At 39.6% G+C, this 16,043-nt stretch overlaps 1 protein-coding gene across 5 annotated transcripts in view; it reads right to left on the bottom strand.

Moving 5' to 3' along the window:
- Positions 1 to 16,043, bottom strand: part of rhcgl1 (Rh family, C glycoprotein, like 1) — a 132,105-nt gene that overhangs the window by 53,411 nt on the left and 62,651 nt on the right. The window contains exons 1-2 of one of the 5 annotated variants that reach the window (XM_068221758.2): positions 792 to 994; positions 648 to 692 (exon numbers count right to left, since the gene is read on the bottom strand). The exons of 3 other annotated variants lie outside the window; for them this stretch is intronic. In XM_068221758.2, coding sequence (XP_068077859.1) covers positions 648 to 692; positions 792 to 911 — 165 coding nt within the window. In that variant the 5' untranslated portion in view covers positions 912 to 994. Of the gene's footprint in view, positions 1 to 647; positions 693 to 791; positions 995 to 16,043 lie in introns of those variants that run through there. One more of the 5 variants, XM_073953085.1, reaches the window with a different exon arrangement.

Below are 16,043 nucleotides of genomic sequence, written 5' to 3'. Positions count from 1 at the left end.
CACACGTTATAAACAATCGCGCGTATCACCTCAGCTGTTGGCGCGAGTGATTATCCTCTCATCCGGTATTCACCTGCTTTGCTCGCGCGAAGTTGCGAACCCAAATTTTTTTTGTCAGTCGAGTTGCTTCTCGATCGCCTGTGCATGCATATTGGACCATCCTTACTGTCAAACCCTGCTTTTAAAAATGATTATCTGGGAAAATTATTTTTAACCAGCCAAAGTGGCTAGTGGGAGTGTCTGTTTTACCCGCCACCGCTGAAATCTACCCGCATTTGGCGGGTTGGCGGGTGTTAATGTAAAGCCCTGAACATAACCCTAATTTTTCCATTTTCCGCCATGGGGCTTTTTAGTTAATTCATAACAATTTGCTGATAATAATTCTGACTTCAACTGTATTTCACTTTAACAAACATTTGTTTTGCTGAATGATGATGGGACATGATATTTAATTTTAAAAATTTATTTGTTATTATATTATCTTACAATTATTATAACTAGTATAATATAATCATTATAAAATTATACTATCTACAGTATATAATATCAAGGACGACATGATAGTGTTATTTTGTGACAAAGGAGTTTGTCACTGGCCTGCGGCAGAGCTGTACACCCACATATTCACGCACACACACATAACTTACCTTCACTCCACCAGCCGATCGATCGGGTGCACACGGGAGATTGCGCTGTAATAAAAACACATACACGCACAAACACATTATATACTCCATTAATCCTTGCATATTCTGACACGCCATAAATCACACCGCATACATTTGTCTTACCTGTGTGTCCGTTTGTGTTTGTGTTTGTTCGTCTCGTTGCGTTTCTGTTGCGTCTCTCTTCCGGGTTGCGCAATCGCGGCTACGGGAGGCAAAAGGGGCCAAAAAGGTCATGCGCAGCATTTTATGCACAGTGATGCGCTGCGCATGCGCTGAGTGGTTGGGCACCCGGGGGAGACTATGTGTTTTATGTGGGGGATGAAAAGAATGGGAAAACAATGGAAAAAGCAGTATTCATGACATGTGAAAATGCTGATTTAATAATTTTGGTTTTAAGTTATATAGTAATACAAATGAAGTGTATAAAAGTGTGAAATGCTTACCTGAAAGATTGTTTATGTCCATACTTACCTTATACTTACCTTCAATATAGTTTAATCCAAACTGGGCGGAGTCACTCACTATAAATAGAGTGACTTGTGCTCAGTTCAGGGTGGGAGTCGTTGGAGATAGAAGGTGTGAGTAGTGGCGAATAGTTGGTTTTTGATAATTCTGGAGAACAAATATTTTGTATATAATTATTTTGTTACTTTATTGTCTCTATTTGTTTGTATTGTTGTTTGTTTATTTTTTTGTATATATATATATCTATTTTTTTTTTCTTTTATTTTTGGGATTTTTGGAATGGAAACTTTTGCACTGTAAATAAACGCACCTTGCACCATAGTGCTACGTCGGCTGAGCCATCATTCATTTTTTTTTCTTGTTTCACACACACCCGAAAAACGCCTCTGTGTGACAAGTGGTGTCAGAAGTGGGATGGCCAGTCGTAGAAAAGTGACTTCTGGAAAACAGGCCAGGAAGGGTCTGCGGTCACAAAAACCTGTGCTGGAAGAGGTAGCATGGGACACTATGGACGAAGAGGAGACAGCCAGTGCAGAGGGTGCCGAAGCCATGTCCCCTAGAGTTAAACCTGAATCAAAAGGTATGGAGAGCAATGTAGTGGCATTGATGAGGACATTTCTGACAGCTCAGTCAAAAAGGGAAGAAGGCCTCATCTATGAGCTACGGGGGTTGCGAGAGTCACTGCAACGCTCAGTTATACCAGAAACATCACCAAGCCAAAGCCTACGCCTAGATCTACCCACACCTGCAGCTTCACGAATTCGGGGACCGTCAGTCATGCAGAACCCGACACTGTCGACGCAGAGGGCGGCAGACTCACCACCACCACCACCAATGCGACCAGAGTCACGGATGCCAGCATTTCAAGAGGGAGAGGACGTGGAGAATTACTTGCGTCGTTTTGAGCGTCTGGCAAAGACCTGGGGTTGGCCGGAAGAGGAATGGGCGAATCGACTAGTACCCCTTCTCACCGGAAAAGCGCTGGAGGCATACCTCGCGATGGACGAAGATCGGGCGGAAGTCTATAAGGATCTTCGGGAGGCACTGATGACGAAATTCGATTTATCAACAGAGACCTACCGACAACGATTTCGGCAGACATCAATTCCTGCTGGAGAAACACCGACGGAGACCTACAATCGCCTCAAGGGGCTCTACAAACGATGGATACGTCCCGAGCAGTGCACAAAGGAGGAGGTAGGAGAGGCTATCATCCTGGAGCAGCTGCTACGAGTACTGCCATTGGAGGTACGGACCTGGGTGAGAGAGCACGAGCCGACCGATGGGCTGAATGCAGCAAAGTTGGCAGTCCAGTACTTGAATGCACACCGAGGAGGTCAGATGTATGCCCGTTCTACACCAACACGAGGGGCCAAGCACACTGATACATCTGGAAAAGGTACTGTCTCTGTTTTTCCTACTAAAAAGCTTATTTGCTATTACTGTCAACAAGAGGGGCACAAGGCGTCGAACTGCCCAGTACGCAAACCCAAACTCACCAGTCTTTGTTATGTTCCAAGAGAGGGGGACGTAAAAGACAAGGTGACGTACACTAATCGACACATAGACGTCACCGTGAATGGACAAAACATAAATGCACTCATTGACACTGGCAGCACATTTACACTGATAAAACAATGCTACATTCCAAGAAACACCATTGACTTTACACACACACAGAACATCCAATGCGTACATGGGGACAAAAAAGACTATCCTACCACTGAAGTGACTCTTGTTATCAATGATCAACCATACTTGATGTCAGTGGGGGTAGTGGATGCTTTACCTGTAGGTATGGTTTTGGGATGGGACCTACCTGTGTTGAACGAACTGTTAAGCAATGCTGTTGAAAGTACCAATGTGTATGATGTTATATCATGTCCTGTGCTAACACGCTCACAAACCAGAGCGGGTTTAGAGCCCTTACCTGCTATGGATGACAGTTTGATCCAAGGGGAGGGGGGTAAACCAAAAAAAATCACGGCGACAGCGCCGTCTAGAGAAGCAATTGGGTTCACCTATTGTGGAAGTGTCAACTGAAGGGTTGAAGGTGACTGAATGGAATATCCCTAAAAATATTGCACAGTTACAAGCTGAAGATGTAACATTGAAACCTTTGTTTTCTAAGGTGTGTGAGGGGGAAAAACAAATTGAGACGCTAGGGGCAGAGAAATATGTGATAGAAAAGGATGTACTATATGTGTTGTCTGATGGTGTCAAACGTCTTGTTGTGCCTACATGTTGCAGATCACTCATATTACATCTAGCACACACCATTCCTTGTTCTGGACATTTAGCACACCAGAAAACCTACCAACGCATCGGTACACGATTCTATTGGCCTTCCATGTATACTGACGTACACACATATTGCTCCACATGTATTGTTTGCCAGAAAACCAGCTCTGTTCACAGGTCAGCGCGAGTTCCTTTGCATCCATTACCTGTCATCGAAACTCCATTCAAACGGATCGCCATGGACATTGTTGGGCCATTGGAAAGAAGCAGTACAGGCAACCAGTATATATTAGTCATCTGTGATTACGCTACACGATACCCTGAAGCATTCCCTCTACGCAGCATCACAACTGCTAAGGTAATCACTGCATTAACACAACTGTTTTCCAGAGTTGGATTTCCGCAAGAGATCATCACTGATCAGGGCACTAATTTCACATCAAGACTGATGCAGTTACTGCACAAGCAGCTGGGCATCCATTCCATCCGCACAAGTCCCTACCATCCACAAACCGATGGATTAGTAGAGAGATTTAATCAAACCCTCAAAAGGATGTTGAGGAAATTTGTAAGTGACAACGGCAAAGACTGGGACAAGTGGCTTCCGTTCCTGCTATATGCATACCGAGAGGTCCCACAGGCATCCACAGGCTTTTCGCCTTTTGAACTCCTGTACGGATGGCAGGTGCAAGGTCCTCTCGATCTGGTGAAGAGGAGTTGGGAAGCATCAAGCACTACAGCCGAAGGAGAAACTAACATTGTAAAGTTTGTATTACAGATGAGAGACAGACTTGAGAAGTACCGAGAGCAAGCTCAGGAGAATCTGGAGGAAGCTCAGAAGAACCAGAAGCTGTGGTACGACAAATGGTCTCGACGGAGAGAATACCAACCAGGACAAAAAGTGCTGTTACTATTACCATCTTCCACAAACAAGCTATTGGCGAAGTGGCAGGGTCCCTATGAGATCACTAAGAAGAAGGGTCCTGTTACCTATGAGGTGTTTCATCCAGATAAGGGGAAGAAAAATCAAACATACCACGTCAATCTTTTGAAGGAATGGCGGGAGCCAGGACCTGAGTTGAAGAAAGGTATGTTGGCCTGTAAGGTGGAGACACCTGAAGCAGAAGATGACGACAAGGTGGACTTTGAAACCCCAGAACACTTGCAGTCAGCGGTAAGCCTGGAACATCTGCAAGAGAGGCAAAGAGTGGAACTGACCGAAGTGTTAAACACCTACCCAGAATTACAGAGAGGAAGACCTGGAAGAACAAACTTGGTGGAGCACAAAATCTGTCTAACGGAAGCAACACCTATTCGTCAAAGGCCATATAGAGTGCCTGAAAGCCTGATTAAACCCTTGAAGGAAGAGCTGAAGATGATGTTGGAAATGGACATCATAGAACCATCGACTAGTGCTTGGAGTAGTCCAATAGTCATTGTACCTAAGAAGGATGGTACGCTGAGAGTATGCCTGGACTTCAGGAAGTTAAATGCGGTGTCCAAGTTTGACGCTTACCCGATGCCACGCATCGATGAACTGGTCGAGAGGATTGGGAGAGCCAAATACATCACTACTTTGGACCTCTGTAAAGGATACTGGCAGGTACCCTTGGAGAAGACGAGCAGGGAGTATACTGCATTTAGGACACCAGTGGGGCTATACCATTTTAAGACCATGCCCTTTGGTCTTCATGGAGCTCCCGCAACGTTCCAAAGACTCATGAATCAGGTATTAAGAAACTGTGAGGAGTACAGTGCCGCATACCTGGATGACGTAGTCATTTATAGTACTACCTGGACCGATCATGTACACCATCTGCACAAGATTCTGCAGAAGATACAGAAAGCTGGTTTGACACTGAACGTCGCCAAGTGCGAGTGGGCCAGACAAGAAACGAGGTATCTTGGGTTCCAGCTGGGGAATGGAGAGATACGACCACAAGTGGACAAAGTGGAGGCACTCCGCAACTGTCCTAGACCTCGTACCAAGAAGGAGGTACGATCCTTTCTCGGACTGGTGGGATGGTATCGGAGATTCATTCCTCAATTCTCTGAAAAAGCAGCACCCTTGACGAATTTGACGGCTAAAGCCATAAAGAATCCGGTTCCGTGGACCGAAGAATGTGAGAAGGCTTTCATTACCTTGAAAGAAAGAATGTGTACTGTACCTGTTTTACGAAGCCCAGACTTTACAAAGAAGTTCTTGGTACAGGTGGATGCCTCAGCGAGAGGAATTGGAGCAGTGCTTATGCAGGAGGATGAAGGTCAGGAACACCCCATCCTATACCTGAGTAGAAAGCTGTTGCCACGAGAGACCAGGTATGCCACCATTGAAAAAGAAGGATTGGCTATAAAGTGGGCACTGGACAGTTTGAGATACTACCTGATGGGTAGAGAGTTTACCCTAGAAACGGATCATAGAGCCTTAACCTGGATCAATACAATGAAAGACCAGAATGCCAGAGTGACCAGATGGTACCTGTCACTGCAGCCTTTCAAGTTTAATGTAAGATACAAGGCGGGAAAGAGCAATGTCACAGCAGATTACCTGTCACGATTGCCTGACGTCAGCAATCTAGGAGAGGTGGGAGGTAATGTGACAAAGGAGTTTGTCACTGGCCTGCGGCAGAGCTGTACACCCACATATTCACGCACACACACATAACTTACCTTCACTCCACCAGCCGATCGATCGGGTGCACACGGGAGATTGCGCTGTAATAAAAACACATACACGCACAAACACATTATATACTCCATTAATCCTTGCATATTCTGACACGCCATAAATCACACCGCATACATTTGTCTTACCTGTGTGTCCGTTTGTGTTTGTGTTTGTTCGTCTCGTTGCGTTTCTGTTGCGTCTCTCTTCCGGGTTGCGCAATCGCGGCTACGGGAGGCAAAAGGGGCCAAAAAGGTCATGCGCAGCATTTTATGCACAGTGATGCGCTGCGCATGCGCTGAGTGGTTGGGCACCCGGGGGAGACTATGTGTTTTATGTGGGGGATGAAAAGAATGGGAAAACAATGGAAAAAGCAGTATTCATGACATGTGAAAATGCTGATTTAATAATTTTGGTTTTAAGTTATATAGTAATACAAATGAAGTGTATAAAAGTGTGAAATGCTTACCTGAAAGATTGTTTATGTCCATACTTACCTTATACTTACCTTCAATATAGTTTAATCCAAACTGGGCGGAGTCACTCACTATAAATAGAGTGACTTGTGCTCAGTTCAGGGTGGGAGTCGTTGGAGATAGAAGGTGTGAGTAGTGGCGAATAGTTGGTTTTTGATAATTCTGGAGAACAAATATTTTGTATATAATTATTTTGTTACTTTATTGTCTCTATTTGTTTGTATTGTTGTTTGTTTATTTTTTTGTATATATATATATCTATTTTTTTTTTCTTTTATTTTTGGGATTTTTGGAATGGAAACTTTTGCACTGTAAATAAACGCACCTTGCACCATAGTGCTACGTCGGCTGAGCCATCATTCATTTTTTTTTCTTGTTTCACACACACCCGAAAAACGCCTCTGTGTGACATATTTACAGTGGTTAGCACAATTGCCTCACAGCAAGAATGTCGCTGATTCGAGTACTGGCTGGATCAGTTGGCATTTCTGTATGGAGTTTGCATGTTCTCCCTGTGTTGATGTGGCTTTTCTCCATGTGCTTCAGGTTTGTGCTGTAGATGAATTGTATTTACTAAATTGGCCAAAGCATATGTGTGTGAATATGAGCATGTATAGGTGTTTCCCAGTACAGGATTGTGGCTGGAAGGGCATCTGCTGCATAAAACATTTTTCGGAATAGTTGGCAGTTCCTTCTGCTGTGGCAGCCCCTGATAAATAAGGTACAAAGCTGAAGGGGATAGAATGAATGAATATAAAATCAATTTTGTAATTATTGATCCAGACTACAAAATATTTTCTTTAATATTTTATATATAAATATACCTGCACATGAAGATAATAATGATACTAATATAATAATAATAATAATAATATAAAAATAATTATCTATTTATTTATTGTTTGTTTGTTTGAGCACTATTTTTTATTATATAAATACACTGACTAAATAAATTGACCACATTTATTTTCAAAGTATTTCACAAATATCTGGTTTATATGCGACTGTAGCTATTAACTCAGCCTGTTAACACAGCATTTTTTTACTGTCAATTTATTAATTCACCATGACATCCAATTTCCATTTGAAAGTACTTTAGATTTCTATAAAATGGTTTTGCACTCAACTTCATACAGTAGCACACCAAAATTATTCCCAATTTGATACAGGTAATTTTCAGATTTTTGAAAATGTACTCAAAAAGGCAATTAGATGTTGAGGGTGCGCACACTCATTGATTTTAATAAAACTATTTTTATTTTATTTGGAACTCCATGGCCACCCATCTGCAAAAGCCAGGCAGCGTTTCAGTCTCAAATTGAGTACTTATAGTAAATTGCTGGACTAGTCCAATCTAGAGCTTTTCTTGCATTGACAAGATTCATCAGTCTCGCTTGACAGGGCCTTAGGATTAAATAGCAGGGCAATGCAAGTGGGAGAATGTGGTGAATATACCTGGCAGGAGCCAAGTTCAGCAATTATGGAAATGAGTGCAGTGCTTTGGTGTCAACTAAAAGCTGTTTTTACTCTAATTTCTCAGACAGACATATCTATATGCTATTATTGCAAAAAAACAAAGAGAACATTTCAAAATAATTAGATTGATTCTTTGAAAAAGCATGCAGTGTTGTTTACACATTTATGATCATTTATGATCAAATTTCTTTACTTAATATTACAATGATTTTGGCGTAAAATAAAATCAATAATTTACCTATACATTGCATTATTGATTATTGCCAAAAATCCAGTATACCTGTGCGACATCAGACTGATTTTATTTTTTGGACCGGGGTCACATTTACCTATGAATAATAATGTTTAAAAGTATTTGTCAATAGACCCGATGGTATTTAGGTATATTTACACCACAACAATGTACTTAAAATACAAAAAAAAAAATGTATTTTTATTTACTCTTTGTTTTATACATGCCAGGCCAGTAGATGGTGATGCAACTTTGTAAAATAAAAAAATCCATTTAAAGTGGCTTATAAAAATTTTTTTTAAAAAACCTGTGGTCTGTGATTATAATAAACAGAAGACTGTTATACATTGTCAGTAATCTTTAAATAAGAGTTAAAAGACATATTGACCAAGAAATTAGCTGTCTTAAAACAAATAACTACTATCTAACTACTATTTGTATTTATTGATTCACACTAAACTGAAAATGCTCCCAACACACTAATTGGCAAAATGAATAAAAAAAAATGTTAAAAGTCAACTATTTAGGGGTCAGGACCAAGCGGCAACCTCCCGCTCTCTCTCTCCCGTGAAGCCAATATGGAGGTAACTGAAACTGCAAATCGTCGACTCGCCTTTGGGGGCTGTCTTCAAGAAATCCATATGTTCACTGACTGCAATGCTATATTGACCAATTTTACAGCTGATAAAAACATGTTTGCAGCCTGGTACAAAAGATGGTTTTGGGTGCATATACAACTAATATTACCCTTCATGATAACTGTGAGGGGGATAAATTTTTAGAACTCATCCATTTCGTTTTTATTGTTTTATTAAGTATGCATATTTAAGGGCGTGGCCACTAGAGTGACAGCTAGGTCTCGCTGGTCGCTGTCCCGTCACCTCAGATGATTCCGGCTGATTAGCTGCTGAACTCAGCATATACGTTGTATTTTTGTTTTGTTTTATGTGGCTTTACACAGTTAGTTGCTTTTTGGAAATATTTCCTACAATTATCAGATAATATGGCATGCTGTGTGCACTTAATTGTGCTCACAAATCATTCAAGTTGCCTCCATTTTCAAGGTGAGTTCAACTCATACTTGTATAACATTTCTATAAATGTATTTGTTATATTTAAGATAAGATATTTTTCATCTATAATTTTCTTTAGACCTGTAATGCGCTCTAGAATCTGACAGATTGATTAGCTGTAGGCTCTAGAACAATCATCTGAAATGTTGTCATATACAGTGTTATGCCTGGATTTCATAAATAGCCTTGCATTTACTAATACAGACTATTTCTGAAGTATTTGGGAGTTATTTGCATTTTCCTCTTGTAGAAAACGTCATAAGAACAATGCATTGTGGCTCAATGTATTACAACAGTGTTTTTAAGAGACTAACACTTTATTGATATAGTACACAACCAAACACAAGTGGTCAGAACACAAATGAGCCACAGGTAATGAAATATTAAGTTTTCTCTCAAAGAAAAGCCCGTCCACGAAATATGCCAGCAGGCATCTGTAGCTCCTCTGCCGCTCCACCTCTTTGCCCTCATTTGGTCACCCCCGGTGTGTGCGATGACAAGCAAACAAAATGGTGACAATTGGCCACGCCTACTTGTAGCCTCATTTTCTCCTTCCGAAAACTATGTGTGACGTCATGGATACTACGTCCATACATTTTACAGTCTATGGTCAGGACACACCAAGCCAACAGTTGGTCATTGGTAAGCCCACACAAAATCTGCATGCACAGAAATCTGCAGATTTTCAACGATTTTTAGCTCATCATTGAATCTTTTTATGTGTGTAAATGTGGGTAAATTTATATTTGTTCAGTTTTTTAAATTAATTTCAGTAATATTATTGACTAATATGAAAATGTTCTAATGATTTATTTACTTTAATACAGATTGTAAAGTAATATTTTCAATATTTGTATTTAGTAGATATATTATATGAGACACGAGCTGTTTATCAAATACTGAATTAAATTGGATTTGCATTTTAACTATAAAGTTTAAGTTAAAACGATATTATTTTTATTTTATATATTAAGTTTTTAGTTATAATACTTAATATAGTTATATATTATAGTTATAATACTATAAAAAAAAAATCAATCTGCATAAATTTGCTGATTTTTTTTTTTTTTAAACCGTAATAGCAAAAAAGAGCTGCAGATTTTGTCTGGCCCTAGTCATTGGGCTTTGTTGGTCAACCAGTCAGACGGGTTGTTTTGATGGGTTCCACATATCGCCTCTCATCGGGTTTATGTTGGAGCTTGTTGGCCCAATTCAGCATGTAGAATCATCATCGGTCGAAAAGAGCCATTTAACTGGTTATTCAGCAACAAATCAGAGCACGAATGTGACATAGTGAAGTGATGTAGCAAATAAACAATTAAAGCAAAGAATGATAACAATGAAGCCGTACTTTCTCTACATTTCATACTCAAATATTTGTATTGTTAGATAATCAGATTTGCACAAGCAAATCACTCCGTGGTTAGTGACAATTTATGTGCTAAATGATCCTAAATGCGTTTTGTTTATGCTTTGTCTGTGTGCGTCAGAAATTTGGTTTCACTTGGCGGAACAAGAGAATACGTCCTTTATGCAGGCACAGAATGTGGCTCTCGTTTCTTTCGCCTTTGTCTGTTTGGTCTGTTTGGTGTGTTCTTGCAGTTTTTTAGTGCAGACGTGTCGGCTTGGTTTGTACCAACCCTAACTCTAGGTGACATGTGAAATAATTCTATTTCTAAAAAAAGAAAAAAAAATGTGTCAATTTAAGAGTTAACCATATCACTATAGTAACACGTTTTGCGATGCAAAATGAGCACATGAACACGATAATGGTATTGTTTTTCAAAAACAAACCATTAAATGAAGTATGCTGTTAATAAAATATTGCAACAGTATTCATATAGTACTAGGGGTTGGGATTTTTATATTTCTTTATTTAAATTTAGAAGTGTAGTGGGGAAAAATATGTTCATCATCATGTGGAACAAATTACCAAAATCAATCAAGGAAATAAAAGACTTAAGGAGGTTTAAAAAAGCGATCAAACGATGATTGTTTAATGATAATAGTTAGTTTGCATGGTAGATAGATGATGATGTTATATTGTATGTTATTATATTGTGAATAGTTTTGTTCCTGTTTTAAAATGTGGAGGAGTATCTGTATTTTGCAGCCATACTTCGTTTTTTTAGCAGCGAGGACCACATGGAAAACAAGCCCGGGCCTTTGTTGTATTTTTATCCTTTATGGTTTTATTTTAAAATGTTTGGGGTACTTATATTTTTGTACAGTTTGTCAAAAATCTGTCAAACAAAAATGTTATTCAGTTCAATTCAATTTAATCCAATAAAATTCAATTTAATACAACATGCCTTCAAAACTGTTTTCAGAACCCCAAAAATACAATGGAATTTTTAGTTCATGATATAGTTAGGTAAATGCTTCTTCTGCCTTAATGCTTTCAGCAATGTTTCAGGCTGTGTGGGTACATACTCAGGTATATGCATATTTGTTCTGTATTGTTATACAAAAGTTAAGCAAAAGTAGTACATTCTCCCTCCCTGTGGCCTAAATGGACCATTACTGACGCATATGTGACCTAATTCTATTGCAATGATTGAGTGATGTGGCTTTAAAGAGGCCCAGACAGCCCACTTAAAATGTGTCCATAAACCTGCCACGCTCTCTTGGATCATCAACATCACCTGCCAATAGTGATGGATTCTCCTGTCCGAGGCTCTGGCTTAAGATATAGAGTACATACAAATCTGGTGCAGCCTAGCTGATCAATAAACATCTTTTCTGTTTTCCACCTTTAATTCACCTTTCTAACGTCAGCTTGAATATTCTGCACCAGTCGACCCTTTGGCTAGACAAAATTATGAGTATTGAGTCTCAAGCCAGTGAACTGAAGCAGTTGGTACACACTTTCCCTCTGTATAATTAAAAACTTTATGTTTGTTTTATTTTTAGGCAATGTGTTAATTGAATTTCTATCACTTCGGTTGGTTTCCTCCAGGACACACAAACATATGTTGACAAGATAGTTGGTTAGAGGGGAGGGAAGCTGGTGGTGGATCTTCCTTAGTCTGCTATGCACATTTCAACATCATTTCATTGTGTCTTGGGGATATGGACTATGTTAATAGGATTAATTTCTTGCAACTGCTTTCTTATTAAAAGTATCATGTGATTCCCTTGTAACACGATAACAAAACAATCCTCCCACACACCCGCCTGTATGAATCTGAGGGGTGACATAATGACACAACAGTTTCATTGTCTCAGCCCCCAGAGTGTCAGCTTAAAGAGGAAGCTGTAGCTTAACTATCTATCCAGGAAATATGACCCAAATTATGTCAGTGGATTGGGACATTTAATTAATTAATCAACTTTTTTTCTTTTTACAGTCTTTTTGCAAACCTCTCATGTGTGTCTTTAATGTTCATCTGCACATGTAACCTCTGTTAGAGAGTAAATATGTCATTCCAAGATCATAGTAGGATCATAATCGCACTTTTAGACGGCCTCGTAAAACAACAACAGGACACGGCAGATTTTGTTCTTCTTGGCTTTGTGTCTGTATATCAAGACAACGACAAGGTTCATGGATCGTTAATATATGCATATAGTATTACGGTGTAATGTCTCGGCTGTGTATTTAAAACAGGGTGGTTCCTTTGTTTTCATTCTAGCTCTACACAAGCTCGTGACATATCACTGTAACCAATCAGCAATCAGCTTCATGTGTAGCTCCACCTTTTGCTACCCTTTCTCGTGTTTGGTACCCTTTCGAAAGGGTGCCGAAAAAGTGGTAGGCTACAGTACGGTTCGATATGCTTTTGACAGTGGAAATGGCCATAAAAGCGTACCGAACTGTACCTTACTGTACCACTCAGTGGAAACAGGCTAATATATGCAAAACAAAAATACTCATCGTTCCTAATATATTTTTATAAAATACAGTGTTATGAAGTGAAAGGATTGGTCTGCATGAGAAAGATATTGTTTTGCAGCATTGCTTCCAAAGCCTTTTTTAAAGACTCTTTCATGTATTTATGACAGTTTGGAGTGCAGTATCATACTGTACTCACACAAAAGTATGAACAGATGCAAATTAACATGAAAAAGAATGCTGTTTGTTTACTTTTACTTCTTACGTGTTTTAATTGCAGGAATCAAGGAGCAGCACAAGTAAGTACCATTGTGATGAACAAAACAACACACATTAGCATTATCGTTAAAGGCTGCAACGTAGCACTTTATTTTATGGTCTTGCCTCACGTGTATATATTATGCAAGTCAGTAAATGAACTGTGTGAATCTTCATTAGTCTGTATTTACACCCGTTTCAAGTTTTCATTTTGGATGTGTGCATACTATGGTGGCGCAGAGGTTAGTATGGTCACCTCAAAGCAAAAAGGTCGCTGATTGGAGTACCAGTTGGACAAGTTGGCATTCCTGTGTTGAGTTTGCATGTGCTCCCCGTGTTCGGGTGCCCTTGTTTCCCCCACAGTCCAAAGACATGTGGTATAGGTGAATTGGATGAACTAAAATTGGCCATAGTTTATCTGTGTGTGTGTGTGTGTGTGTGTGTGTGTGTGTGTGTGTAAATATAAGCATGTGTGGGTGTTTTCCACTACTAGATTGCAGCTGGAAGGGCTTCCGCTCTGTAAAACATAAGCTGGATAAATTGGTGGTTCATTGCTTTGTGGCAATCCCAGATAAATAAGAGACTATGACAAAGGAAAAATAATGAATGAATGAATGAATGAATGAATGAATGAACGAACAAACGAACGAACGAACGAACGAACGAACGAACGAACGAACGAACGAACCAATGAACGAATGATTGAATAAATGTGCATACTGTAAAATAAACTGCCATTGGTGGTATTTAATATCTGTGTTACTACACCTACATCCCCTCCTGGGAACACCTGTTTTAAACATACTTTGAATGGGGCGAATGAAATGTAAAGATTACATTGTTGACATGACCTGGATTGGAGTAAGGTTTGGGGCTGGTGGGGTGGGGGTAAGTCTAATGAAGATCAGCTCGCAGGAGTTGGTGTTCATTTGTCCCAATCTCTGGCCTTAAGAGACACACCAGCGACAGACACTAGAATCTGTGGTCTTTAGAGTCCTTGTTAGTGCCTTCCTCCCATGCTGGAAAAGTGCGTTTGAATCCCGCACAGAGCAAGGGGAGTGCAATCTAAAGGTTTATACAGGTGTCATGACCCAAACGGGAGTGTCTTTAGTGTAACCGAGGCCGGTTGTTCGGAAATGGGAAAGTAAACCTCAAACCTCTGGGCTAAAGATGCATGACTGACACTATGGTGTGATCTCTAGCTTGTCTGTTAGTGTTCGCCTACTAATAGAAAGACAAGTTCAATTCCCACCCAGACCTCAGGAACTAGAGGGGTAAAAAATACATTGGCATTTTTCACAGGGCCTTCTTTTGTATTTTCAAGAAGAAAGTCATTTGAGTTTAAAACAATAAGCTGTGAATACATGATGACTATTTTTACCTGAACTCTCTCTTTAAAATTGTACACTTATTGCTCTTTTCATTGAGCGGCACGGTTTATACAGTATGGTACACATTTAAGTATTTCTGTTTCCTCTGACAAAAGTACTAAAATAGCAAAAAAAAAAAAAAAAAAAAAAAACTTTTTGGGACCCATTTGTAAGGGTATATTGTACAACAATGCAGCTAGGCTCACTGCTAAATGCTATTAATTTACAGGGAGAAAACCAATAGTAGCTAATGACAGACAGGTTTCAGGATGGGGTTTGGGGGTACAACTCCGTTTATATATTTTGAGTTTTCCAAAGAATGAAATCATGAATTCTTACAAATTAGACACTTTTTTTGTAAAAGAATTATGTTTCCTCTTGAGATTGAACTGGCATAAGCACAAAACCATAATAACACAATGACAATCATCAACAATGAACCATGGTCAACCTGAGCCACAAGCCGAGAAGCAAGAACAGGATCTCCTTATATGTCTTCTATTGTTGTTTAAGGGGAAGTCCACATGTTGCATCTCAGTGTGTGGATAGAATGAAGCACTTCCTTGTTGTGCATGTATCCATTTGAAATAATGAACTGTGCAAAAGGCATGTTAATGGGTTTTATTTTTAGAATTTCGCAGTAACACACTGAGGGCACAATACACCTACTGGCGTCTGCATGTAGTTTTATTGCGTACACCTGCAAAATTTCTTTTAGTCCCTGGTTGACCTTTTGCAGGAAAATGTGTGTGTGTGCGCAAAGTGATTGGTGCCGTTCACAAAGTCTTCTCTAACCTGGAAAAGTGTGTGCACGTGAAGTGATAAGCATCGTTCGCAAAGTCTGCTCTAGCCTATGAAACTCCTCTAGAAGGTGCGGCATGTAGGTGCTAGCTGTTGATTCGTATCATTTATTTGTGGCTGCCTTTAAAATTAGTCTCATCTGCTGTCCTCGGCTGTGATTACTCCTCATGGACATTCCATTAAACATTATGGTGACACTATTTTTGTGCATACCATTTTGACCCCGATCTAACGTCCATATTCAAATCGATCATTACTCTGCATTGTGAATTTTGTGTTTTGTGATTTATTTATTATTTTTTTTTAATTTTTATTATTTTAGTTTATTTCCAGTGAAAGTATTTTAGTCTGTGTTCATATCCACACGTGAACGGATGAGCTGTAATGTTGATGCTGATTTGAAGGGGGTTTGTTGAATTGTATGGGTTTGATTTATCACTTGCTTTAATCATTTTTATACACTGGTTTGATGTCCGTTATTGT

Source organism: Danio rerio, chromosome 6 (assembly GCF_049306965.1).
Source record: "Danio rerio strain Tuebingen ecotype United States chromosome 6, GRCz12tu, whole genome shotgun sequence".
In the NCBI taxonomy this organism is placed as follows: Eukaryota; Metazoa; Chordata; class Actinopteri; order Cypriniformes; family Danionidae; genus Danio; species Danio rerio.
The sequence above is the reverse complement of the archived record's forward strand: the minus strand, read 5'-3'. Positions and strand labels throughout refer to the sequence as shown.